This window comes from Bufo bufo, chromosome 4, assembly GCF_905171765.1.
Source record: "Bufo bufo chromosome 4, aBufBuf1.1, whole genome shotgun sequence".
In the NCBI taxonomy this organism is placed as follows: domain Eukaryota; kingdom Metazoa; phylum Chordata; class Amphibia; order Anura; family Bufonidae; genus Bufo; species Bufo bufo.
In genome coordinates this window covers 201620865-201648478 of record NC_053392.1, presented here as the reverse complement: position 1 = coordinate 201648478, position 27614 = coordinate 201620865, and the positions used below count along the sequence as shown (strand labels likewise).

At 41.6% G+C, this 27614-nt stretch overlaps 1 protein-coding gene across 2 annotated transcripts in view; it reads right to left on the bottom strand.

Moving 5' to 3' along the window:
* Positions 1-344: 344 nt before the first annotated feature.
* FNDC3B (fibronectin type III domain containing 3B) overlaps positions 345-27614 on the bottom strand; it is a 420792-nt gene continuing 393522 nt past the window's right edge. The window contains exons 24-26 of one of the 2 annotated variants that reach the window (XM_040428242.1): positions 16101-16267; positions 10840-10967; positions 345-1338 (exon numbers count right to left, since the gene is read on the bottom strand). In XM_040428242.1, the coding sequence (XP_040284176.1) occupies positions 1027-1338; positions 10840-10967; positions 16101-16267 (607 nt within the window). In that variant the 3' untranslated portion in view covers positions 345-1026. The remainder of the gene's footprint in view (positions 1339-10839; positions 10968-16100; positions 16268-27614) is intronic. The other variant, XM_040428241.1, reaches the window with a different exon arrangement.

Sequence of the window (27614 nt, the reverse complement as noted above, 5' to 3'; positions counted from 1 at the left end):
AAGGCCAATTGAAAAATGATTTTAGCCAAAAATGAGTAATATGCAATCATAAAAAAATTGCCTCCGAAGGTGTACACAGCCTTTAACTACAGTAAGTAATATTTTGCCTTGCACATTATGGCAATGCAATACTCCATTTCATACTCATATTCTTATGTGTTGGTTCTGAACATACTGTTACTACCAGCCACCATGTACAGCAGACAACCTGGTAGCCTTAAAGAGGTTGGGCAAGAATAGAGGGGTTTCTGGCAAAACCCCCCACTTGGCCAGAACTGTAAAGGAAAGCATACTTACCTGCTTCCCGATGCAGGCTCCCTCGCTGTAAAAATCCAGTGTTACATGGCCTGCAGCAAATAACTGGCTTGAGTCATGACAAATGGTCACATGACCAGAGATTGGATGTGGTGATTTGCTGCGGTGATGTCAAACTTGATGTTTTCAGAGATTGTAAACATTCAGCAAATTTCCATTCTTTATGACAGCAATATCATAACAGTTATCACAAGCAATTTCAAGTAAAATGCATGAAATTTTACAATACACTATCTACACGTATATCTAGTCTGTGTATGTAGAAATTTCTTGTGTGTACGCATTTGTATCCATGTATGAACCTTTTTGTGTGGTCATGTTTATGTATGTCGATGTTTCTGTGGAAAACCACATCAATATACAAAGCCTTATCACAAGTCACAAATGTTTGGATAGCCTTGAATTATTTTGCGTTTTGATCCTTTGTTTAGAAATAAAGTCAACCACTAATTTGGGTTCAGCTAAGGAGCAGACAACTGCTTTTGTAATTAACTTATATAGCTACGTAGCAGAAACACATTTCAGCTATGTCCTGGGTTTACATTTCAAAAAGGTGCATCAAAACACTGAAAATGTATTGAAACAGTAAAAATATGAATATAAAATGTAAAACGGAACATGTCTGTATTTATTTAAAAATGAATATTTGAATAAAATGGATTATAATGCGCAGCATTAGTTAAGTTTATATCTCTAACCTGTCTTCATTGTTTACTTCATAAAGAAGTACTGAAGTATAAAGGCAAATAAAATAGACAAGGTTGCAAAGCCTAAAACAATAAGAATTGCAAACTGTTCATCAGTAGGCACCATGCCCTTGAGTTTTGAACGCTCAAGGCGTGATAGGTCCTCCGGCAACATGAGATCATTCCGTCTCATAACAAAAGATGCAGATGGACTGTAAGCTCCACAGAGTTCCTGTGAAGTATCAATACATCGACGACATACACAAACTCGAAATCTGTAATCCATATTCGTTTGGACACCTGAGATGTGAAATGATGTGTCTTCTCCTTTGTATACCTGCAATATACAATTTTTGTTATATACTTTTTGGATAAAATTTCTTGTGTCCTATATAATAAAATAAAAGGAGAATCTCAGCAAAATCGAACACTTCCAATGAAATAACATAAAAATTGATATATCCAATATTATCCAAACCCTAACAAAATCATACCACACGCTGCCCCAGTATTCAATTGCTTTCATTTCATTTTCTTATTTTTTAGCCTAGTTGCAAATACAAGAAAGAAGACTTAACTGCAACCAGAACCTACAGTTGAGAATGCTATACTAAACAAGGCCAAAGGAAATCATCTAAGATAGTATTTCTAACACATGGAAGCTTAGCTCCTATTCACTTGAGCTGTTGAATCTGTTGAATTAAGTCTGTCTTTTTCTTTCTTTCTGCTGGTGTCTCCTTGTACTTCCTCCCTCCACCCTCTCCATCATCTTCTATTGAATGATGATCCTTTAGTGAGCAGGCAGCCTGTCTTGACTTTAACAAGCTGGATTTATCACACATTTGGGAAAGAAAGTTCATTTATTAAGGGGGACAGGCGTTAACTTTAGAATACAGCATTTTCTCTGATAAGATATATCACAAAGTTTCTTATATTCACTTGTACTATTTATTTATGGAAAGTTGTATGAAGTTCCTTCCATGGATAGTAATGGCTGTATGGGTATGCAAGTTCGACATTATCACTATGGGAGAATTGATCACTTGCAGTGATTTTGGTATCAATTTTAAGTCTGTCTTTGCTTTGTGAGGTTGCGCCAAATTTATAAAATGGCGCATAGTAGTAATATATTTGGCACAAGTGCAATGTAGTGTACAGTCATGGCCAACAGTTTTGAGAATTACATAAATATTGGAAATTGGAAAAGTTGCTGCTTAAGTTTTTATAATAGCAATTTGCATATATTCCAGAATATTATGAAGAGTGATCAGATGAATTGCATAGTCCTCCTGAGATCATTTCAGTAATCGTCTTGTTAACTCAGGTGAGAATGTTGACGAGTACAAGGCTGGAGATCATTATGTCAGGCTGATTGGGTTAAAATGGCAGACTTGACATGTTAAAAGGAGGGTGATGCTTGAAATAATTGTTCTTCCATTGTTAATCATGGTGACCTGCAAAGAAACGCGTGCAGCCATCATTGCGTTGCATAAAAATGGCTTCACAGGCAAGGATATTGTGGCTACTAAGATTGCACCTCAATCAACAATTTACAGGATCATCAAGAACTTCAAGGAAAGAGGTTCAATTCTTGTTAAGAAGGCTTCAGGGCATCCAAGAAAGTCCAGCAAGCGCCAGGATCGTCTCCTAAAGAGGATTCAGCTGCGGGATCGGAGTGCCAACAGTGCAGAGCTTGCTCAGGAATGGCAGCAGGCAGGTGTGAGTGCATCTGCACGCACAGTGAGGCGAAGACTTTTGGAAGATGGCCTGGTGTCAAGAAGGGCAGCAAAGAAGCCACTTCTTTCCAAAAAAAACATCAGGGACAGATTGATCTTCTGCAGAAAGTATTGTGAATGGACTGCTGAGGACTGGGGCAAAGTCATATTCTCCGATGAAGCCTCTTTCCGATTGTTTGGGGCATCTGGAAAAAGGCTTGTCCGGAGAAGAAAAGCTGAGCGCTACCATCAGTCCTGTGTCATGCCAACAGTAAAGCATCCTGAGACCATTCATGTGTGAGGTTGCTTCTCATCCAAGGAAGTGGGCTCACTCACAATTTTGCCCCAAAACACAGCCATGAATAAAGAATGGTACCAAAACACCCTCCAACAGCAACTTCTTCCAACAATCGAGCGACAGTTTGGTGAAGATCAATGCATTTTCCAGCAAGATCGAGCACCGTGCCATAAGGCAAAAGTGATAACTAAGTGGCTCGGGAAACAAAACGTTGACATTTTGGGTCCATGGCCTGGAAACTCCCCAGATCTTAATCCCATTAAGAACTTGTGGTCAATCCTCAAGAGGTGGGTGGACAAACAGAAACCCACTAATTCTGACAAACTCCAAGAAGTGATTATGAAAGAATGGGTTGCTATCAGTCAGGAATTGGCCCAGAAGTTGATTGAGAGCATGCCCAGTCGAATTGCAGAGGTCCTGAAAAAGAAGGGCCAACACTGCAAATACTGACTCTTTGCATAAATGTCATGTAATTGTCGATAAAAGCCTTTGAAACGTATGAAGTGCGTGTAATTATATTTCACTACATCACAGAAACAACTGAAACAAAGATCTAAAAGCAGTTTAGCAGCAAACTTTGTGAAAACGAATATTTGTGTCATTCTCAAAACTTTTGGCCACGACTGTACACCTAGGTCTGTAAAAGTACACCGGGGTTACCTGGAATGAAGATGCAACTTTTTTGTGAATGTTTTATAAAGTTGCACATCACAAATGAAAAGTAATTGGTCAGCACCCCGGAATATTTTTCAGTGCTCAGTGCTAAGGAAAGGTCTCCTACGTAATTGGTATAGATACAACGGCACTAAAATGTTATGCTAATTATGTATTCTCTATACTATAGGTACTTCAATTATGACAAATCAAAGGCCTTTGAAGTACCTTTAATAAAGAGAACACATATTTAGCATTACACATCATAAATGAGACCTAAAGGTGTTTTTATCAGAAATTCTGACCTACCTTTTACTTCTAAACGTGGTAAGGCTCACCAAATATTGCAAAAATATACACTAAATGTTGAACGTGGGATTCACTTGCGACATTTTTATGCCACAAATCTGGTGTAGCAGACTTGATAAATGTCCCCATACAGTATGTTTCTACAACAGCCCACAACATCTAAATTATGAGATTAAATTATCAGCACAAGTATATGAAAAAATGCAGCATTTATAGTTACATAGCATAACTTATGCTAGAGCTCTGTTGAAAGTTCAACCTCTGGGGAAAAGTCACAGACCACATGTCAGCATCAGAAGATTTCTAGATATGCAAGAATTTTTGTGACTGCCACTTGACATTTCCCCCCACAAGAAAACCTTGAGGTTGTGCAATGGTGACTCTAATCTGCAATTATCTACACTGTTGCATGGTCAATAGTCACTGTGGAGCCCTAGTCTTGGAGAAAAATCTCCTACTTTACAGAAAACTTAAGTCTTAAAAGACTACCAAGGTCACTGAGGTGTTAATTTCTTAGGCTACTTTCACACTTGCGTTTTGGCTTTCCGTTTGTGAGATCCGTCATGAGCTCTCACAAGCGGTCCAAAACAGATCAGTTTTGCCCTAATGCATTCTGAATGGAAAAGGATCCGCTAAGAATGCATCAGTTTGCCTCCGATCAGTCTCCATTCCGCTCTGGAGGCGGACACCAAAAGCTGCCTGCAGGGTTTTGCTGTCCGCTTGACGAAACTGAGCCAAACGGATCCGTCCTGGCACACAATGTAAGTCAACGGGGACAGATCAGTTTTCTCGGACACAATCTGGCACAACAGAAAACGGACCCGTCTCCCATTGACTTTCAATGGAGATCATGACGGATCCGTCTTGGCTATGTTACAGATAATACAAACGGATCCGTTCATGACGGATGCATGCGGTTGTACTATTGTAACGGATCCGTTTTTGAAGATCCATGACGGATCCGCCCAAAACGCGTGTGAAAGTAGCCTAATAATAACCGTCATAGAGGGTGTGGGATCTCAAGTAGAACTCAAGCTCATTGATCAGGATATTATCCACTATCATATCTCCGCTTGGCTTGATATACAATTGTACTTGTTAATACATCATCTTTCCCCCATCTTGCTGAAACCCCCCAACAGACCTATCTATCACGATCAATGGCTGCAAGCGCTCCCCAGTCAACCAAGTCCGCTGCCTTGGAGTGACCTTGCATTCTGCCCTCCCCTTCCGACCGCACATCCAAACCCTTTCCACAACCTGCCGCCTCCAACTCAAAAACATCTCCCGCAACCGCGCTTTCCTCAACTTTGAATCTGCGAAAATGCTTGTACATGCCCTCATCATCTCCCGCTTGGACTACTGAAACATTCTCCTCTGTGGCCTTCCATCTAGCACTCTCGCACCCCTCCAATCTATCCTCCACTCTGCTGCCCGACTAATCCACCTCTCACCCTGTTACTCCTCTGCCTCTCCCCTCTGCCAATCCCTTCACTGGCTCTCCATTGCCCAGCGAATTCACTTCAAAATACTAACAAATACATACAAGGCCATCCATAACCTGTCCCCTCCCTACATCTCTGAGCTACTTTCCCGATACATCCCCACACGCACTCTCCGATCCTCACAAGACCTTCTCTCCTCTCCTTTTATCACCTCTTCCCACAATCGCCTCAAATATTTCTCCCGTGCATCCCCCACACTCTGGAACTCGCTACCCCAGACTCTCACCTACAGTGGAATCCTTCAAAAGAAACCTAAAAACCCACCTCTGCAGACAAGCCTACAACCAGTGACCCTGCTGCCTCTATACCGCCATGACCAGCTTCACCCTCACCTACTGAGTCCTTCTCCTATACCATGTACTGTAACCAGTCTGTAACTCGTCTTGTTTATGCTTAGTGCAATTGTCTGTATTATGTATGTATACCCCTTATCATATGTACAGCGCTATGGAATGAATGGCGCTTAAATAATAATCATAATAATACACCTTCTTTTATCAGAACAAACTACAGCCATTTTTTTTTTACATATGGCAGAGAGTGGGATTTCTGTTTTCCCACATGTTGTAACAAAATTAAAATGTAAATGATATATCTCAGAGCACAAATGCCCCTCTCCTCACATTTTATGCAATTTCCATGCATTTTTTATGCATTTCCATGGCATGCAGGAGATACGTTTTGTGTGACAGGAGAGTAGAATTAGCTAGCAAATTACTGACTCTGCTGCTCAATTTATCATAATTCAAATATTATGCTTCAATATGTTTTATTTTTATCTTGCTTTAATTCAGTTACATATGACATGCCTTAACCACCATGTAAATTTTATAACGCCACTAATTTAAAAAAAAGTCCCTCCTGTCCCATATTGAGGTCTTTGATAGATAGGCAGTCAAATAATAACTAAAAATATAAAAACAGAATACATGCAAGCATGAAACACATCTATTATAATTTTCCTATATATATTTTTCTATGTATAGACATAATATGTGAATAACTACAGATGAAACTCCAAAAATTTGAATATTGTGCAAAAGTTCATTTATTTCAGTAATGCAACTTAAAAGGAGGCAACTTAAAATTTGAATATTGTGAAAAGGTTCAATATTCTAGGCTCAAAGTGTCACACTCTAGTCAGCTAATTAGTCCATGAGCAAAGGGGACCTGAGATTGTGACTTTGGGGTTTCATAAGCTGTAAGCCATAATCATCCAAATTATACCAAATAAAGGCTTGAAATATCTCGCTTTGCATGTAATGAGTCTATCTCATTTGCATTACTGAAATAAATGAACTTTGCACGATATTCTAATTTTTCGACTTTCACCTGTATACATTAAAGCAAAATGAGAGTTGGGAAATAAAGACCTATGCGACTCTTCCACAAAGCATCTGCTGTGGATAACACTTTAATGGGAATTATCAGGGAAATCAAAGTCACCATACATATGTAGGAGACGATATCATAATCTCTGGGAAAACTGCACGACTTTACCTCTGAGGAGCACACCTATAAATATGTTACTGATGGTGTTCTCACACTGGGAAGTCAAGAACTTTTATGAACTGTTCTGGAAGTCTGTTAAACACTTAGAGGGAGGACAGTTATGGATTGAAGGATGCCACCAACAGGAAGATGATGACCTCTACAACATTGACGGCAAAGTGTAAGATCACTATGCTAATTGGATAACTTAGCACTTTAGAGATGTTCCAGGAAGCAATGTGTGTGTGTTGGTTTCAGTATATATGAGAATGCACAAAGTAGACTACTTTGGCACTTTCTATCTTACAATACCCTCTTCTTCCACCTTGTACCCATGTTCCTTAGTTAGGTGTATGTATTCACATCACCTTGTTAAGGTCTCTTTCACACTTGCACAATTTATTTCAGTTGTTTTGTTCCTTCAGAAGTGTCAGATTTGGCACACAACTGACCCAAATGGAGTTAAACAGATCCTGCATACAGTATTTTTCTCTCCACTGTTTTTGACTGAATCTGAGACAAGGGCCCCAAACGGATCCTCGGACGCAGATGTAAACAAGTCCTTGGGATAAACGCTTTAAAGGGAATATGTGAGCTCCAACACCCCTCCTCCCCCAAACTAGAGTAAGCGGTGTATAGTGTCAGTGATGCCGAGTCCAATTATGTTATTTGTATCTTAATACTCACTTGCATTCTGACTCTATGCTCCCACAAACCAGCAGTAAAATGTGTTGCAAGGACTCTTCTTTGAGTCCTCTGCATTATAAGTGTGAGCATGGGAGTCCCCTCAATGCATTTTATTGCTGGTTTATAGGAGTACAGCGTCAGAACTAGGGCTGCAGTAAACGATTATTTTAGAAATCGAGTATTCTATCGATTATTTTTTACGATTAATCGAGTAATCTAATAAGAAAACATGAATTAATAGACTGTTTTCCTTTATAAAAACTCATCAGACCCCTACCATCAGTCCCCAACACCCTTCACCCCCCCCCCCGTGCGATCAGCCCAAGTTCATCAGTTTCCCCCAGTGCCATCAGCTCCACTATCCCCCAGTGCCTTCAGTATACAGGTACATTCACAAGACCAAAACAGGTCCGCAAACAGGGATACCGGCCGTGTCCGTTCTGCATTTTGTGGTCAGCCCTATGATAGAAATGCCTATTCTTGTCCGCAGTTGCGAACAAGACTAGAACATGCTCTATATTTTTGGCGGGGCCGTGTAACGGAACTATAGATGTGGACAGCACACGGTGTGCTGTCCGCATCTTTTGCGGCCCTATTAAAGTTAATGGGTTCGCACCTGTTCCACAATTAGTGGACCCATAAATCCGGTGGTGTGAATGTACCCTAATACTGTGCGATCCTGTGAGAGGATGGGAGGTCAGCACGGGACCTGTCACGGACACACGCTCACTGGTGGTTGTCTGGCTTTATATGCTGCCAACAGAGATTCGGATTGAGGTGCAGGGTTACTAGATTCTGCTGCCGTCAGGTAGGGCACATCTAGCTGGTACACCATAATACTGGGTACCTCTACAACTACTGACCAGAAACAATAGGGCACTAAGGACAGCGCTATCTATGCCAGTGGGGAATTTTAATTAGCATGGAAAACGGTGTGAAGAGTACCACATGCAAGGCTGTACTTGTCATACACACAGGTCGCCATATTGCTTGCCATCTCCAGAAGACCAGCTTAGCAGCCTGTGACTTGCAAGCAGAGCGCATAGGTCCAGACACCATGGCTCTCAGCCTGAGCACCGGTCTCCTCCACAGGATGGTGCCACCTTCCTTCACTACACATACATGCCAGCTAGTGGCCCCGCTGGTACATTACAACCAGACCTAACCAGCCATGAACAGCAACATCCCGTTCACATTGTCGTATATGAATGCGCTAGTTACCTGGTGGCTTTTCTTCTTAAGCTGAGACGCATCTAACCAGACCCTGCACTCTTCTGGCTGCGGCAGGGCACGTTTTCTGCTCTTCATCTCGGGCACAGGCACCAATGGAGGCGGAACACTGAGCTGGTGTCACTGGCCGCCTAATAGACTGGCTCTGAAATGCAGTTTCCAATTTCCCATGCCGGGTCCTTGCTGTGAGCCTGAGGTGTCCTGCGCACTGCCTGCACTGTGCGGACTACAGCCTAGTTGTCCGTGTAACTGCCTGCTCTCCGGTACTGAAAATTGTACTTGAAGGTGAGAGGGAGACCCTGCCATGATTGGAGTACACAAGCAGTCAAAGGACATTGCAGGTGACCACGGAGTGGTGAGTAATAGCAAGCGCTTCACTCCCGCTCCATGGTCACATGACAAACAAATCCTCGATGCAAAAAATTTGCATCAAGAATTTTTTGGTGTAAAATTACTCGATTCAATTGAGTAATCGTTTCAGCCCTAGTCAGAACATAAGTGAGTATGAAGATAAAAATGATATAACCAGACTATGCATCAAATCCATTATACACTGCTAACTATGGTTTGGAAGGTGTTTTGAAGCTGACAGATTCCCTTTAAAGATTCAGTTGTCTTTGATCAAACATAAAGGCACCCTAAAACGCAGCAGATTCTACAGTGATCAAGTCTGAACCAGTGTTACAACTGCAACAGTGAGAGTTGCAAAATGAGCGGAGATTCTTAATTCAAATCATGAGTAGTAAATTCTAGTAGGCACCAACGTCTTAGAGCACGAGTGGCAGTACAGTGGCACTGTGGTTAGTGCTTATTCCTTGCAGATCTGGAATCACGGCCTTACATCTGGCAAAGTAAAGATTTGCATGGCTGAACCTGCACTTTCGACTGAGAATACACTGTAGGCCTTTAGATTTTACAGGGCTTGAATAAAATTATCAAAATAAGACTGCTTATTTCAAGGGCTGTGTATGGGGATGCAACTCAACCAGATCCAAGTAAATGAGACTGAGCTGCAGTATACAACATAGCCTATGGACAGGGGTGGCTATGCTTATGGAAAAAGCGGCCACGATTTTCCAATCTCATAAAACCACTTTAATACGATACTAACAATAGCAAGATTTCCACATTAGTGCTGTAAGTTATATTAATAGTCATAGGGTAGACACACAAAATAGATAATAAAATATTATTTTTTGTTGTTTTTTAATGAGAACAACTAATGAATTTAAGAGATATGACTGCATTTCAGATATAATATTCAGCATCTACAAATCTGAATTAAAGAATACCATAATAAAGTTAGCTAGAGCAATTAGATAATATTTCAAAGCGAAAATGAAATTTTATTCTAGAATTCTATGGGGACATGCTCTAATTTACTATTTGGGTTCTATCTACAATGTCCAACTTATGGTTTTAGAGCTGATCAGCATGACTTATGGTTGTCTCTCAAGGAATTACAATTTAATTACTATTTCTGTAAAACTCAGGCAAATGATTTTTGTGGCTAATTATAAGGCTCTCTAGTTAAGATAAATTGGCAGACTAAAGCAGTATTTCAAGAAGATACTGAGCTCCTGCAGGAAAGACAATGAATACCATAAAGATAGTTTTAGAGAGTTATTCCCAGTTTGATCTATCTACAGTGTATCTATCTATCTATCTATCTATCTGGATAGGCGTGGAAGATTGCCATGGGAAAAGTGTAAAATTAAGGAATAAAAAATATAAATGAGAAAGGAGGAAACATGTTATATGGACACATGGGAGGGGGTTAATCACTGAATAGTTACACATTTTTGTGTATGCCTCTTAAAAAACTTGCCTCATCTTACACTGGCATGTAAAATGCCTGTCTTAATAAACTGCTTCATTCAAAAAGGTACCTGAGTACTAAGGGTTGATAAGCTCCCTGGGGTATCAAGAAGCTTATTTAATTTTCTTACCTGTTTGTATTCTGACTCTCGTCCAACCTGTACTTGTAATATGTACCCAAGTGGATCGCCCCTCATAGGCGGTACTGTCTCCCAGGAAATTTCACACGTGTTTCCTTCTAACTGTGTTACACGAGGAGCTGAAATAAAAACAATAATTAGATTGGAAAAAAAATACGTTCTGAAACGCTAAAAACTTTATTATTCCAATGTGACTGCAGCAGGGTTGGCAATGTAATTTTTTGCTTTTTTGTCTGGACAACTTATCAAAAACAAAACAAAAAAAACACAGTCAATACCTTCTGATGGGAAATTAAAAAGTGAAGTATAGCGTGGAATAATGATATGAACACATCAGCAGCATTTACTGAGAGCCTTAAGGATATGTTCACCAGACCAATTCATGTGGATTTTGGAATGTATTCCACATCAAAATCCATGTGAAATCCACAAACAACCATGTCCCATTGCCAATTTGCATTGCCTTTATAGGTTAAAGGGAGTCTGTCACCTCCATAAGGCCATATACAGCGCTTACATGGCTCTGTAGCACACTTATACAGGATTGTAACGGTACCTTTGTTCTTTTCTTTAGACTTGCACCAGCAGGAAAAACGAAGTTGAATTCATATGCAAATTAACACTCGCAAGTGCCCAGGGGCGGCGTTCAGTGTGTAGGTGCCCAGGCTGCTCTGCCTTCTTTTCACTTTACTCCTCCCCAGCCTCTGCCTTTGCCCGCCCTCCAGGTCTCTTGCCTCATCGATAGGTCCGGACTTGGAGGGCGGGCAAAGGAAGAGGCTGGGGAGGAGTAAAGTGAAAAAAAAGGCAAAGCAGCCTGGGCACCTACACACTGAACGCCGCCCCTGGGAACTTGCGAGTGCTTATTTGCATATGAATTCAACTTCGTTTTTCCTGCTGGTGCAAGTCTAAAGAAAAGAACAAAGGTACCGTTACAATCCTGTATAGGTGTGCTACAGGGCCATGTAAGCGCTGTATATGGCCTTATGGAGGTGACAGACTCCCTTTAAGGATTTCAAATCTGATGAAAAAAGTGACATGTCACAATACAGAATATGCAGCCTGCAGCCAGGAAGCCGCACACAGATTAGTCCCATTGAATGGGGTAATCTGTGGCTAGATAAGTGGCAGGACAAAATATAAATCTGTGGTAGAAACTGAAGGCTCAGCACAGGATTTCTTTCTTGGGTTCTGCAGAAAATACACATTCTATCTTTCCTTTCTGGATTTTAATTCATGTGAGCCTACCCTAAAATGATGAAAATTACAATCTCAATATCCTGCACAAGGAATCACAGATTCATCAAGTTTTGTTTACAAACAATGGAAAAAGTTGCCCTATTTTACAGATTATCCATGTATTCTATGACCCTAAATGACACACTTCCAGTGATCCAGGAAGATGAGATGAGAAAATTAGCTACATTGTCATACCTGAAGTCACCAGAAAGAGCATCTCAGAGCAGGAAAATCACCTGTGACAACCAACTTTCTGCTAGAAAGGTGGTATTTTGATTGTCTTCACCTAGTCTGGTGACACTTGAGGGTGTCTAGGAAACTAATATATAGGAAAATGCTTGGAGGGTCCTCAAAGTGAGGAAAGAGCCATTGGTGATTTTTCTTTCCCTCGCAAAATAGTCCTTCCGCTTGGCCAAAAGTTCTAAAGTATTCAGAGCTGACTTGGATGATTGTCTGTTCCATCTGTGTGTTACCCAAACTGGTCCCAAATAGCACATGCACCTATTTAAATTAAAAGGTTTGTTCACCCCTGTGGGCCTTTCAGGCAGACTCCCCAGTGTGGCCGGACCTGCAGAGGGAATCATACTTACCTGATCCCCGCAGCTGGGTTCTGGCTTCTTCATTTCCCCACCGCAGCTTTCTAGTCTCCCCGCCTCAACATCTGGTTTGGAGCGAGTCACGTGACTGGTCACAGCTGTGAAGTGTCCCCAATGCATCACGCTACCTAGTTACATGATGCATAGGGTACACATCACCGCTATGTCCAGTCATTGGCTGCAGTGGCCAAGTGATCAGCATCAAGCTGGATGTTTCCAGAGGAAAACCAAAGATCTGCATCGGCATCGAAGGGGAACCCAGTGGCAGGGATCAGGTAAGTATGATTCCCTTTGCAGGTCCAGTCATGCTGGGGGGTCTTCCCTAAATGCCCCTGGGAATGAGCAAGCCCTTTAATGGTGCAATTCACACATCAGTTTTTCTACATAGACTGTCGGTCTGTGCAGAGAAACTTGCAGCATGTGCTCTTTTGTCAGTTTTCCGTTCGAGACTCATTCATTCAAGTGGATGGGTATGGAATAAAAACAAGCGCACATCCATATACAGGTGAAAGTCGAAAAATTAGAATATCGTGCAAAGTTCATTTATTTCAGTAATGTGACTTAAAAGGTGAAACTAATATATGAGACTCATTACATGCAAAGCGAGATATTTCAAGCCTTTATTTGTTATAATTTGGATGATTATGGCTACAGCTTATGAAACCCTCAAATTTTGAGGTACCCTTTGCTCAGGGGGTATGGACTAATTAGCTGACTAGAGTGTGACACTTTGAGCCTAGAATATTGAACCTTTTCCCAAAATTCTAATTTGAAGCTGCATTAATGCAATTCCTTTTAATTTACATTACTGAAATAAATGGACTTTTGCACGATATTCTAATTTTTCGAGTTTCACCTGTATATCTGAGTTTAGCAGGAGGAAAACCAGAACAGTTGTCTGAATCCGAGCTTAAAGGGCTTATCCAATAGTACAAATACCCCCTCAATGCCAGGGCCCCTCCTATAAATGATACTTACACGGTCCCCGACCCCCGCAATGCTAGGGAGGCTGGTCACCATTTTCTCGTATTGGCTGCTCCAGCCCCCATTGCCAGATTTTTTGATCCAAGTGAGGGGGAGATGCAGCGGTGGTCGTGAAGGGATCCGGAGGGATGGGGGTGTCGGGGGCCATGTAAGTATCGTTTACAGGTGGGGCCCAGGCATTGTGGGTAGTATTTGTACTATTGGATAAACCCTTTAAGAAAATCTGTGCTTTTTATTGCGATGACTTGCCAATTGTCTCTTCATTTCTCAGCTTCCTGTACCTTGGGAATAAGATATTGTTATTAACTACACTCACGACTGAACTTTCAACTTTATATTAGAAAGAGTAAATTGTAGACTAGGGCTACTGGTATACGGTTATTTTCAGTCATCAGTAAGTCATGATCAAATGATGGTATTATTGCAACTTAACCTCTCTGTTGCCGGAGAACTCGCAACCACTGCAAAACGTCTAACCCAGTTGTCCAAATGATACAGCCTACTACTAGCCTTAGGAGGGTTGTCCAAGATTAGAAAAGACAACCTGATTTTATCCAGAAACAGCAGTGTGTCTGTCCGCCAATCTTGTAGCCTTGAAAGTAAATGGAACTGAACAGCAATACCAGCCATGACCAGATGTAGCGCTGTTTCTGGAAAAGAGCAAATCCCTTTTTCTAATCCCGAACAACCCCTCTGAAGAAAAGTGCAACATGGTGCTGTAGGCAGTAATACTCTACATGGCACCAGATATTTTGCATTACACAATGAAGAGGTAACTTTGGATTAGCTTTCGGCTACGGCTTTGCTGAACATGACAGAACAGTAATAATGGCAATTTAGGCATTAACGATGTGTAGCTGACTAAAATAATTACTAAGCTGTTAACGTTGCAACAGGAACAGCTAATGACTGTTACTAAAACGCAAAGTACTCTAGTACAATGACACAGACAGACATGGCTGCTAATGCATCTCTCATTTGTATTATATAATCATTTTACATAGTAGCAATGTGTACATGATCCTATTATTGGCTAATGCTTCCAGCATGATCACTGGGTGGAAGATTGTTCCCAGCTTTCTAATTGTGATCATAACAGGTAAGGGGGATAGCTTAAAAATCAGCCGGAGAGCACTCATGTCATAAATGTGAAAAGAACGAGGGGTATATAGAAAGTAGATATGGTAACTCAATGGTATAGCTTCATCCATAACGTGTGAACACCGGCTTCTAAAACAGATCATGGGACGTGGCAGTATGTGTAAAGCCACAGCGAGGTCTACCTCAAATAACTTCTTTTCCATTGTCTCCTCACATATCAGTTTAAGTAAATAATTGTATTCCACATGAAATGACAATTCTGGAGTATTTATTCTTATGACTGTATGGTCTGCCGTTTCTCCATTATTCTTGCTAGAAGTTTGTACATAAGGGTACTACTGGGTGTTACCAGTTGGGGATGGGGGGATTTCCCTACTCCAATGCGCACTGCCAGTGTCAGACAGTGCAGGGACAACCCAACTGCTAACACCCAGTTGGACTCAAAACTCCGAGCAGGAATAATAGAGGAATGGCACAACATGGCGTCATAACAAAAGATGCGCCAGAATTGTTATTACGTGAAGAATGCAAGTACTTGAAGGGTTTATCCCAGAATTGTTATCACGTGAAGAAGGCAAGTACTTAAAGGGTTTATCCCAGAATTGTTATTACGTGAAGAAGGCAAGTACTTAAAGGGTTTATCCCAGAATTGTTATTACGTGAAGAAGGCAAGTACTTAAAGGGTTTATCCCAAGAGTATTGTAAAAAACCTGATATGTTATAGTACATGCCAGTCTCTTTCTAACAAACTTAGAACCAGTCCTGTACCTCACACGGACCCAGAGATCTCCCCATTCATTGCTTCAATTGCTCTGGTAGATTTATTTCAAGCTGGCAGCTTAGGGGGCGTTTGCTTTCTGCTGCAGGTGGTGGTAGTTGAAGGATGGAACTGATCATGTAGATCAGGGTTGGCAAACCTGAGGCTCTCCAGCTGTTGCAAAACTACAACTCCCAGCATGCCCAGACTACCTACAGCCATCAGCCTACAGCAGGGCATCGTGGGAGTTGTAGTTTTACAACAGCTGGAGAGCCGCAGGTTGGCCATGCCTTGATGTAGATCAACCTCAGTGAGCAGGACAGAGAATTTAGAAAAAGGGCAAAGAGATAATGGATTTCAGTGAATAACTCAGTGGCTAAACTAAATTTTTAATTACATGCAATTACAAAAGTATTCAGTTCCATGTGCTGGTTTGAAAAATGGGACATCCTCTTTAATAAAACAGACATGTCAGGAGAGGTGACACTTTAAATTAAAAGATGGTTTACTAAGACAGTGTGCAACACGTGAATTATTGAGGACTTCTAGTCATTAAAAGTAGCCCGAATAAAACTTACCTTTAATGGTTGGTGGCACTGCTTTGGTTGTACTGAATGTGTAGATGTCAGAAAATGGCCCTTCCCCAGCATCGTTCACAGCCTGGATTCGGAAGTTGTAGCAGGTGTATTCTGTCAGTCTCTGCACTTTGTAAGTGTGGCTTGGCCCTCTGTAGATTGGGAGAAACCTACAAAAGAAATGGAGGGGTCTTCTGTCATGCAGGTGATAAAAACAGGCATGAGACTGAGTGTGATGGACAGCACCAGGGCTGTATCTCCAAGACTTCTGATATATGGGACTATGAAGAACTAAACAGAAGGATATTATGGATAAGATGGAAAGACAAAGGGCTTATTTGACTTTTATGCTAATGGGAGCATAAAATCCACCAAAAGACATTTAATTGTAAATGACAGAACAGCAAAATATCTCACACAAAGCCGGAAAAGCCAAAGGAATGAGGGCAATTCCAGCAGGATTAACAGATTTTGTTTAGGAAATCTAGGATGTTAGGCTGGAACTAAAGGATCAGAATTAGTCATTTTTCCCCCACGGTTCATGAATAACACATAAGGCCTTCAAAATCCTTAAGTGCTAAAACAAAGGAGAAATGCAAGATTTATCAAAACAGCACTGACCTTTAAGAAACTAAAGGCTACTTACATGTCTAATGGTCTGCGCAAATGAACAAGACACTAATAGTGATGAGCGGCAGGGGCAATATTCGAATTCGAGATATTTCGCAAATATTTTGTAGAATATTCATCATATATTTGTGAAATTCACGAATTCGAGATTATTTTTTCGATTGCGTAAATCAGCAATGTATTATTTGCATAATGCATGTGAAATACCGGCATGGGGTAGGCAACTTTTCTATTGGTTGCTAGGGATGTTGCTAAGCTGTGACAAAGCCTTCTCATTGGCCCACAAGCTAGAAGAAGGGAGGGATTATCACCTGATGTGTACTGTGTTAAAAAAATGAATATTCATCATTACGAATATGTAGCACTATATTCTAAATATTCGCAAATTCTCGAAGTGCCGATAATCGCGATAAAAATGTGCTTTTAGAATATTCGCGCTCAACACTAGACACTAATAGACAGACAGCTGCATGCATCTACAACAGGCTTACTTTACACAAAAGTACAACTAGTCCCGTCCAGTCATATGATATACTGCTTTATATTTTCAACAGACAGATAAGGGATTGATAACAGATTGCAAAACAAAATTAAGCAGGAACTTAGGAAATAAGGTTATCTGAGCAGGGAATGTTCTACCGACCGTATATAGATACTAGGAATGAGTGAATCGACTTCGGATGAAACCCCTGAAGTCAATTCACATAAAACTTTGTTCCAATACTGTAATAATGTTTAACCACTTAAGGACCACAGGTTTATACCCCCCTAAAGACCAGGCCCTTTTTTACAATTCTGCACTACACTACTTTCACCGTTTATTGCTCGGTCATGCAACTTACCACCCAAATGAATTTTACCTCCTTTTCTTCTCACTAATAGAGCTTTCATTTGGTGGTATTTCATTGCTGCTGACATTTTTACTTTTTTTGTTATTAATCGAAATTTTACGATTTTTTTGCAAAAAAATGACATTTTTCACTTTCAGTTGTAAAATTTTGCAAAAAAAACGAGATCCATATAGAAATTTTGCTCTAAGTTTATAGTTCTACATGTCTTTGATAAAAAAAAAATGTTTGGGTAAAAAAGAAATGGTTTGGGTAAAAGTTATAGCGTTTACAAACTATGGTACAAAAATGTGAATTTCCGCTTTTTGAAGCAGCTCTGACTTTCTGAGCACCTGTCATGTTTCCTGAGGTTCTACAATGCCCAGACAGTACAAACACCCCACAAATGACCCCATTTCGGAAAGTACACACCCTAAGGTATTCGCTGATGGGCATAGTGAGTTCATAGAACTTTTTATTTTTTGTCACAAGTTAGCGGAAAATGATGATTTTTTTTTTTTTTTCTTACAAAGTCTCATATTCCGCTAACTTGTGACAAAAAATAAAAACTTCTATGAACTCACTATGCCCATCACGAAATACCTTGGGGTCTCTTCTTTCCAAAATGGGGTCACTTGTGGGGTAGTTATACTGCCCTGGCATTCTAGGGGCCCAAATGTGTGGTAAGGAGTTTGAAATCAAATTCTGTAAAAAATGACCTGTGAAATCCGAAAGGTGCTCTTTGGAATATGGGCCCCTTTGCCCACCTAGGCTGCAAAAAGTGTCACACATCTGGTATCTCTGTATTCAGGAGAAGTTGAGAAATGTGTTTTGGGGTGTCTTTTTACATATACCCATGCTGGGTGAGATAAATATCTTGGTCAAATGCCAACTTTGTATAAAAAAAATGGGAAAAGTTGTCTTTTGCCAAGATATTTCTCTCACCCAGCATGGGTATATGTAAAATGACACCCCAAAACACATTCCCCACCTTCTCCTGAGTACGGCGATACCAGATGTGGGACACTTTTTTGCAGCCTAGGTGGGCAAAGGGGCCCATATTCCAAAGAGCACCTTTAGGATTTCACAGGTCATTTTTTACAGAATTTGATTTCAAACTCCTTACCACACATTCGGGCCCCTAGAATGCCAGGGCAGTATAACTACCCCACAAGTGACCCCATTTTGGAAAGAAGACACCCCAAGGTATTCCGTGAGGGGCATGGCAAGTTCCTAGAATTTTTTATTTTTTGTCACAAGTTAGTGGAAAATGATGATTATTTTATTTTTTATTTTTTTCATACAGTCTCATATTCCACTAACTTGTGACAAAAAATAAAAACTTCCATGAACTCACTATGCCCATCAGCGAATACCTTGGGGTCTCTTCTTTCCAAAATGGGGTCACTTGTGGGGTAGTTATACTGCCCTGGCATTCTAGGGGCCCGAATGTGTGGTAAGGAGTTTGAAATCAAATTCTGTAAAAAATGACCTGTGAAATCCGAAAGGTGCTCTTTGGAATATGGGCCCCTTTGCCCACCTAGGCTGCAAAAAAGTGTCACACATCTGGTATCTCCGTACTCAGGAGAAGTTGAGGAATGTGTTTTGGGGTGTCTTTTTACATATACCCATGCTGGGTGAGATAAATATCTTGGTCAAATGCCAACTTTGTATAAAAAAATGGGAAAAGTTGTCTTTTGCCAAGATATTTCTCTCACCCAGCAGGGGTATATGTAAAATGACACCCCAAAACACATTCCCCACCTTCTCCTGAGTACGGGGATACCAGATGTGTGACACTTTTTTGCAGCCTAGGTGGGCAAAGGGGCCCATATTCCAAAGAGCACCTTTCGGATTTCACAGGTCATTTTTTACAGAATTTGATTTCAAACTCCTTATCACACATTTGGGCCCCTAGAATGCCAGGGCAGTATAACTACCCCACAAGTGACCCCATTTTGGAAAGAAGAGACCCCAAGGTATTCGTTGATGGGCATAGTGAGTTCATGGAAGTTTTTATTGTTTGTCACAAGTTAGTGGAATATGAGACTTTGTATGAAAAAAAAAAAAAAAAATCAGCATTTTCCACTAACTTGTGACAAAAAAGAAAAAATTCTAGGAACTCGCCATGCCCCTCAAGGAATACCTTGGGGTGTCTTCTTTCCAAAATGGGGTCACTTGTGGGGTAGTTATACTGCCCTGGCATTTTCCAGGGGCCCTAATGTGTGGTAAGTAGGTAAATGACCTGTGAAATCCTAAAGGTGCTCTTTGGAATATGGGCCCCTTTGCCCACCTAGGCTGCAAAAAAGTGTCACACGTGTGGTATCGCCGTATTCAGGAGATGTTGGGGAATGTGTTTTGGGGTGTCATTTTACATATACCCTTGCTGGGTGAGAGAAATATCTTGGCAAAAGACAACTTTTCCCATTTTTTTTATACAAAGTTGGCATTTGACCAAGATATTTCTCTCACCCAGCATGGGTATATGTAAAATGACACCCCAAAACACATTCCCCAACTTCTCCTGAGTACGGCGATACCAGATGTGTGACACTTTTTTGAAGCCTAGATGCGCAAAGGTGCCCAAATTCCTTTTAGGAGGGCATTTTTAGACATATGGATACGACTTCTTCTCACGCTTTGGGGCCCCTAGAATGCCAGGGCAGTATAAATACCCCACATGTGACCCCATTTTGGAAAGAAGACACCCCAAGGTATTCAATGAGGGGCATGGCGAGTTCATAGAATTTTTTTTTTTTTGGCACAAGTTAGCGGAAATTGATATTTTTAATTTTTTTCTCACAAAGTCTCCCGTTCCGCTAACTTGGGACAAAAATTTCAATCTTTCATGGACTCAATATGCCCCTCACGGAATACCTGGGGGTGTCTTCTTTCCGAAATGGGGTCACATGTGGGGTATTTATACTGCCCTGGCATTCTAGGGGCCCTAAAGCGTGAGAAGAAGTCTGGAATATAAATGTCTAAAAAATTTTACGCATTTGGTTTCCGTGAGGGGTATGGTGAGTTCATGTGAGATTTTATTTTTTGACACAAGTTAGTGGAATATGAGACTTTGTAAGAAAAAAAAAATAATAATTCCGCTAACTTGGGCCAAAAAAATGTCTGAATGGAGCCTTACAGGGGGGTGATCAATGACAGGGGGGTGATCAATGACAGGGGGGGTGATCAATGACAGGGGGGGTGATCAATGACAGGGGGGTGATCAGGGAGTCTATATGGGGTGATAACCACAGTCATTGATCACGCCCGTGTAAGGCTTCATTCAGACGTCCGTATGCGTTTTGCGGATCCGATCCATCTATCAGTGCATCCGTAAAAATCATGCGGACATCTGAATGGAGCTTTACAGGGGGGTAATCAATGACAGGGGGGTGATCAGGGAGTCTATATGGGGTGATCACCACAGTCATTGATCATGCCCCTGTAAGGCTTCATTCAGACGTCCGGATGCGTTTTGCGGATCCGATCCATCTATCAGTGGATCCGTAAAAATCATGCGGACGTCTGAATGGAGCTTTACAGGGGGGTAATCAATGACAGGGGGGTGATCAGGGAGTCTATATGGGGTGATCACCACAGTCATTGATCACGCCCCTGTAAGGCTTCATTCAGACGTCCGGATGCGTTTTGCGGATCCGATCCATCTATCAGTGGATCCGTAAAAATCATGCGGACGTCTGAATGGAGCTTGACAGGGGGGTAATCAATGACAGGGGGGTGATCAGGGAGTCTATATGGGGTGATCACCACATTCATTGATCACGCCCCTGTAAGGCTTCATTCAGACGTCCGGATGCGTTTTGCGGATCCGATCCATCTATCAGTGCATCCGTAAAAATCATATGGACATCTGAATGCAGCCTTACAGGGGGGTGATCAATGACAGGGGGGTGATCAGGGAGTCTATATGGGGTGATCACCACAGTCATTGATCATGCCCCTGTAAGGCTTCATTCAGACGTCCGGATGCGTTTTGCGGATCCGATCCATCTATCAGTGCATCCGTAAAAATCATGCGGACATCTGAATGGAGCTTTACAGGGGGGTGATCAGGGAGTCTATATGGGGTGATCACCACAGTCATTGATCATGCCCCTGTAAGGCTTCATTCAGACGTCCGGATGCGTTTTGCGGATCCGATCCATCTATCAGTGCATCCGTAAAAATCATGCGGACATCTGAATGGAGCTTTACAGGGGGGGTGATCAGGGAGTCTATATGGGGTGATCACCACAGTCATTGATCATGCCCCTGTAAGGCTTCATTCAGACGTCCGGATGCGTTTTGCGGATCCGATCCATCTATCAGTGCATCCGTAAAAATCATGCGGACATCTGAATGGAGCTTTACAGTGGGGTGATCAGGGAGTCTATATGGGGTGATCACCACAGTCATTGATCATGCCCCTGTAAGGCTTCATTCAGACGTCCGGATGCGTTTTGCGGATCCGATCCATCTATCAGTGCATCCGTAAAAATCATGCGGACATCTGAATGGAGCTTTACAGGGGGGTGATCAGGGAGTCTATATGGGGTGATCACCACAGTCATTGATCATGCCCCTGTAAGGCTTCATTCAGACGTCCGGATGCGTTTTGCGGATCCGATCCATCTATCAGTGGATCCGTAAAAATCATGCGGACATCTGAATGGAGCTTTACAGGGGGTTGATCAATGACAGGGGGGTAATCAATGACAGGGGGGTGATCAGGGAGTCTATATGGGGTGATCACCACAGTCATTGATCACGCCCCTGTAAGGCTTTATTCAGACGTCCGGATGCGTTTTGCGGATCCGGTCCATCTATCAGTGGATCCGTAAAAATCATGCGGACATCTGAATGGAGCTTTACAGGGGGTTGATCAATGACAGGGGGGTAATCAATGACAGGGGGGTGATCAGGGAGTCTATATGGGGTGATCACCACAGTCATTGATCACGCCCCTGTAAGGCTTCATTCAGATGTCCGGATGCGTTTTGCGGATCCGATCCATCTATCAGTGGATCCGTAAAAATCATGCGGACGTCTGAATGGAGCTTTACAGGGGGGTAATCAATGACAGGGGGGTGATCAGGGAGTCTATATGGGGTGATCAGGGGTGATCAGGGGCTAATAAGGGGTTAATAAGTGACGGGGGGGGGTGTAGTGTAGTGTAGTGGTGCTTGGTGCTACTTTACTGAGCTACCTGTGTCCTCTGGTGGTCGATCCAAACAAAGGGGACCACCAGAGGATCAGGTAGCAGGTATATTAGACGCTGTTATCAAAACAGCGTCTAATATACCTGTTAGGGGTTAAAAAAAACAAATCTCCAGCCTGCCAGCGAACGATCGCCGCTGGCAGGCTGGAGATCAACTCTCTTACCTTCCGTTCCTGTGAGCGCGCGCGCCTGTGTGCGTGCGTTCACAGGAAATCTCGGCTCACGCGAGATGACGCCTATTGGCGTTAGTGTGACCTGGGAGCGCCGCAGAAATGACGCCTTTCGGCGTTAGCGTGACGGTAAGTGGTTAATCCGAAGTCGATTCGCTCATCACTAATAGATACAATGAAGCCTGTACCACATACATAAACACTATGCTATGGAGGTATATAGAAAGGTAGCATCTCCCAGCAGGTCAGCAAGGCTGAATATCTAAATCTGATTTTGGCAAATATCTAAAGAAAGCTTGATAATGGTAATGGCATGAGGCTGTTTTTCACTGGGCTCCATATTTCCATTGAAGAGTCGTGTTAATACTACAACCCCAATTCCCAAACAGTTGGGAGGCTGTGTAAAATGTACAAAAATGTCAATAAAAACAGAATGCAATGATTTGGAAATCTCAGACCCATATTTTATCCACAACAGAACAGAGAACACATAGCAGATGTTAAAAAGTGAGACATTTTACCTTTACATGGAAAAAATCTAACTCATTTAGAACTTGATGACAGCAATGCATCTCAAAAAAGTTCAGACAGGGGCAACAAAAGGCTGGAAAAGTACAGGTGAAAATTAGAATATTGTGCAAAAGTTCCTTTATTTCAGTAAAGCAACTTAAAATTAGAATTTTGTGAAAAGGTTCAATATTCTAAGCTCAAAGTGTCACACTCTAGTCAGCTAATTAGTCCATACCCTGAGCAAAGGGGACCTGAGATTGTGACTTTGAGGTTTCATAAGCTGTAAGCCATAATCATCCAAATTATAACAAATAAAGGCTTGAAATATCTCGCTTTGCATGTAATGAGTTTCATATATTAGTTTCACCTTTTAAGTTGCATTACTGAAATAAATAAACTTTGCATGATATTCTAATTATTCACGTTTCACTTGTAAGTGGTAGTAATAAACAACCGGAGGAGTTACATAACTGGGTATAAACAGAGCATGTTAGAGAGGCAGAGTCTCGCAGAAGCAAGAGATGGGCAGAGGTTCATCAATCTCAGGCAGCACTGCATTATAAACATCCATGATTCTGTGCTGGAAATCACTGCATGGGCTCAGAAACACCTCTAGAAATAGCTGAGCACAGTTTGCTGTACAATCTACAAATGCAAGTTAAAGTGGTTGTCTCACTGCAGCAATGTTAATACAAGGCACTTACTAATTTATTGTTATTATCCATATTTCTTCCTTTGCTGGCTGGATTCATTTTTCCATCACATTATACAGTGCTGGTTTCCATGGTTACGACCACGCTGCAATCCAGCAGCGGTGGTCGTGCTTGCACACTATAGGAAAAGGTGCTGGCCTTGCTGCTGGATTGCAGGGTGGTCGTAACCATGGAAACGAGTAGTGCATAATGTGATGGAAAAATGAATCAAGCCAGCAAAGGAGGCAGTATGGACAATCACAATACATTACCTTGTATTAACTTTCTCTACATGATAAATGACATTTTCAGAAGTGAGACAACACCTTTAAAACTGTACAATGCAAAGAGGAACCTATATATTAACACAATCTGGAAACCCTGCCATCTTCTCTGGGTCAAAGCTTATTTAAAATGGACTGAGGCAAAATGGAAAACTGTTTTGTGGTCATAAGAATCAAAATTTTTAATTATTTTTGGAAACCAGGTATGCCACGTCTTGTGGACTCCAGAGGAGAGGAACCATCCAGCTTGTTATCAGAACACAGTTCAAAAGCCTGCGTCTCTGATGGTATGGGGTTGTATATGTCCCTTTGGCGTGGCCAGCTGACATATCCGGAAAAGCCCCATTAATGCTGAACAGTGTATTGAGGTTTTATAACGTATGCTCCCATCCTGACAATGTCTCTTTCAGGGAAGGCCTTAAATATTTAATCAAGACAATGCTAAACCACATACTGCATCCATTACATCAGAGCATCGCAGAACTGGCCTGCCTGCAGTAGAAAAGATCTGTTGCATCGTGAAAAGAAAAATCTGGCAAAGATGACCCAGGACTGTTGTGCAGACAGAATCCTACATCAGACAAGAATGGGGCCACATTCCTGCCCCAAAACTCCAGCATTTGGTCTCCTCACTTCCCAGATGTCCCATCTGCACATGCCTTGTGCAGATAGCACGTATATAAATGGTCAGGCAGCGCTGATCAGCGTTGAGATAAAAGCTCCTGCAATCTAGCAGGAGCAGGTCAGGTCTTGGCTGTCAGACACAGCAGGGACCCTGAGGAGAATACAGGATATGTCCCCTTCTGGGGGACATATGTGCCAAAAATAAATTAAAATATAAGTAAAAATACAAAAAAATTTTTTTTTTTAAAGAAAACTATTAAAAATGTAGTCGCAAACAGAAACCGTCACCATAGTCACCCCGTTCAGTCAAACATATATATATCCAAACGATCGTCACAAAATAAGGAACCAATTGCAATAATTAATTTTTGTGTCAGTTTTAAGAAATAAAAAGCTATAATTTGAAAAAAATTCTTTTTAATAAGAATTAGTGTTTTTTTCCCCAAATTAAATTATAAGAAAGGAAAAAAAATCTCTAAAAAAACATGCTAATAAAAAGTCCTAAGTGTCAAGTAAAAAACATTATTTTGGGAGTCAAACAAATGAAAAAGTTAGGGTCACTAAAGCACCATGTGCACAAAGTCACAAAAAGTTGCCTGGACATTCAAGACTTTTCTAGGCCTGGTCATGAAAGGGTTGGAAGAAGAGTGCATGCAACACAATGGTAGACATGGCCCTGTCCAGCTTTTTTTAGATGCACTGCGGCCATCAAGTCCAGTGCACTGTGTGTTGCATATCATCATTAAATGAAGGCTAAATTTAGGTCTACCAAATCCTATGAATGTTGCATTCGATTAAAAGATATGTAATTCAATACTCAAAAGTAGTAAATATGATTATATATATACACTCACCTAAAGAATTATTAGGAACACCTGTTCTATTTCTCATTAATGCAATTATCTAGTCAACCCATCACATGGCAGTTGCTTCAATGCATTTAGGGGTGTAGTCCTGGTCAAGACAATCTCCTGAACTCCAAACTGAATGTCAGAATGGGAAAGAAAGGTGATTTAAGCAATTTTGAGCGTGGCATGGTTGTTAGTGCCAGACGGGCTGGTCTGAGTATTTCACAATCTGCTCAGTTACTGGGATTTTCATGCACAACCATTTCTAGGGTTTACAAAGAATGGTGTGAAAAGGGAAAAACATCCAGTATGCGGCAGTCCTGTGGGCAAAAATGCCTTGTGGATGCTAGAGGTCAGAGGAGAATGGGCCGACTGATTCAAGCTGATAGAAGAGCAACGTTGACTGAAATAACCACTCGTTATAACCGAGGTATGCAGCAAAGCATTTGTGAAGCCACAACACGCACAACCTTGAGGCGGATGGGCTACAACAGCAGAAGACCCCCACCGGGTACCACTCATCTCCACTACAAATAGGAAAAAGAGGCTACAATTTGCACGAGCTCACCAAAATTGGACTGTTGAAGACTGGAAAAATGTTGCCTGGTCTGAGTCTCGATTTCTGTTGAGACATTCAAATGGTAGAGTCCGAATTTGGCGTAAACAGAATGAGAACATGTATCCATCCTCTGATGGCTACTTCCAGCAGGATAATGCACCATGTCACAAAGCTCGAATCATTTCAAATTGGTTTCTTGAACATGACAATGAGTTCACTCTACTAAAATGGCCCCCACAGTCACCAGATCTCAACCCAATAGAGCATCTTTGGGATGTGGTGGAACGGGAGCTTCGTGCCCTGGATGTGCATCCCTCAAATCTCCATCAACTGCAAGATGCTATCCTATCAATATGGGCCAACATTTCTAAAGAATGCTATCAGCACCTTGTTGAATCAATGCCACGTAGAATTAAGGCAGTTCTGAAGGCAAAAGGGGGTCCAACACCGTATTAGTATGGTGTTCCTAATAATTCTTTAGGTGAGTGTATATATATATATATATATATATATATATATATATATATACTGTGTATATTCTATTCATTATTGATGAGGTATGGCTGTAATAATTGCATTTGCACTGCACGGGCACAGGCCGTATGAATACCGTATAGCAGATCGGACCCATTCACTTGATTGGGTCCGCAATGAGCAATATAAGGCAAAAGATAGGACCAAAAAGCCGATGGAAGTGCTTCTGAGTGCTTCCACTCTGTGCCTCCGCTTCACACCGCGCCATATCTTGATGATTGTGGACCCATTTAAGTCAATGGGTCTGCATCCGTGATACGGGATTCACACAGCCGGTGCCTGTATATTGTGCACTCGCTATTTGCGGTCCACAATACGGGCATGGCCGGCCTACGGTCATGTGAATGGAGATTTTGGAAAGCTGCCATCAAGTTCTTAAGGTATATTAAGATCTCTTTCCTATTAATGAAAAATGCATATCATCATCATCACTGAAGCAGCAGAATACTCACCATGACTATACCTCCAATGACTGCGGCTGACAACAGAGACTTTCAAAGCTGGCCTGGTGCATTTATTATAACTTACACCAATAAACTGGTGAAGATTATACCAGTAATCGACACCTGTTCCTTTGATGGTGTAGATTTCCGATTTAGTGCACGGACATGCGTGCTCCTC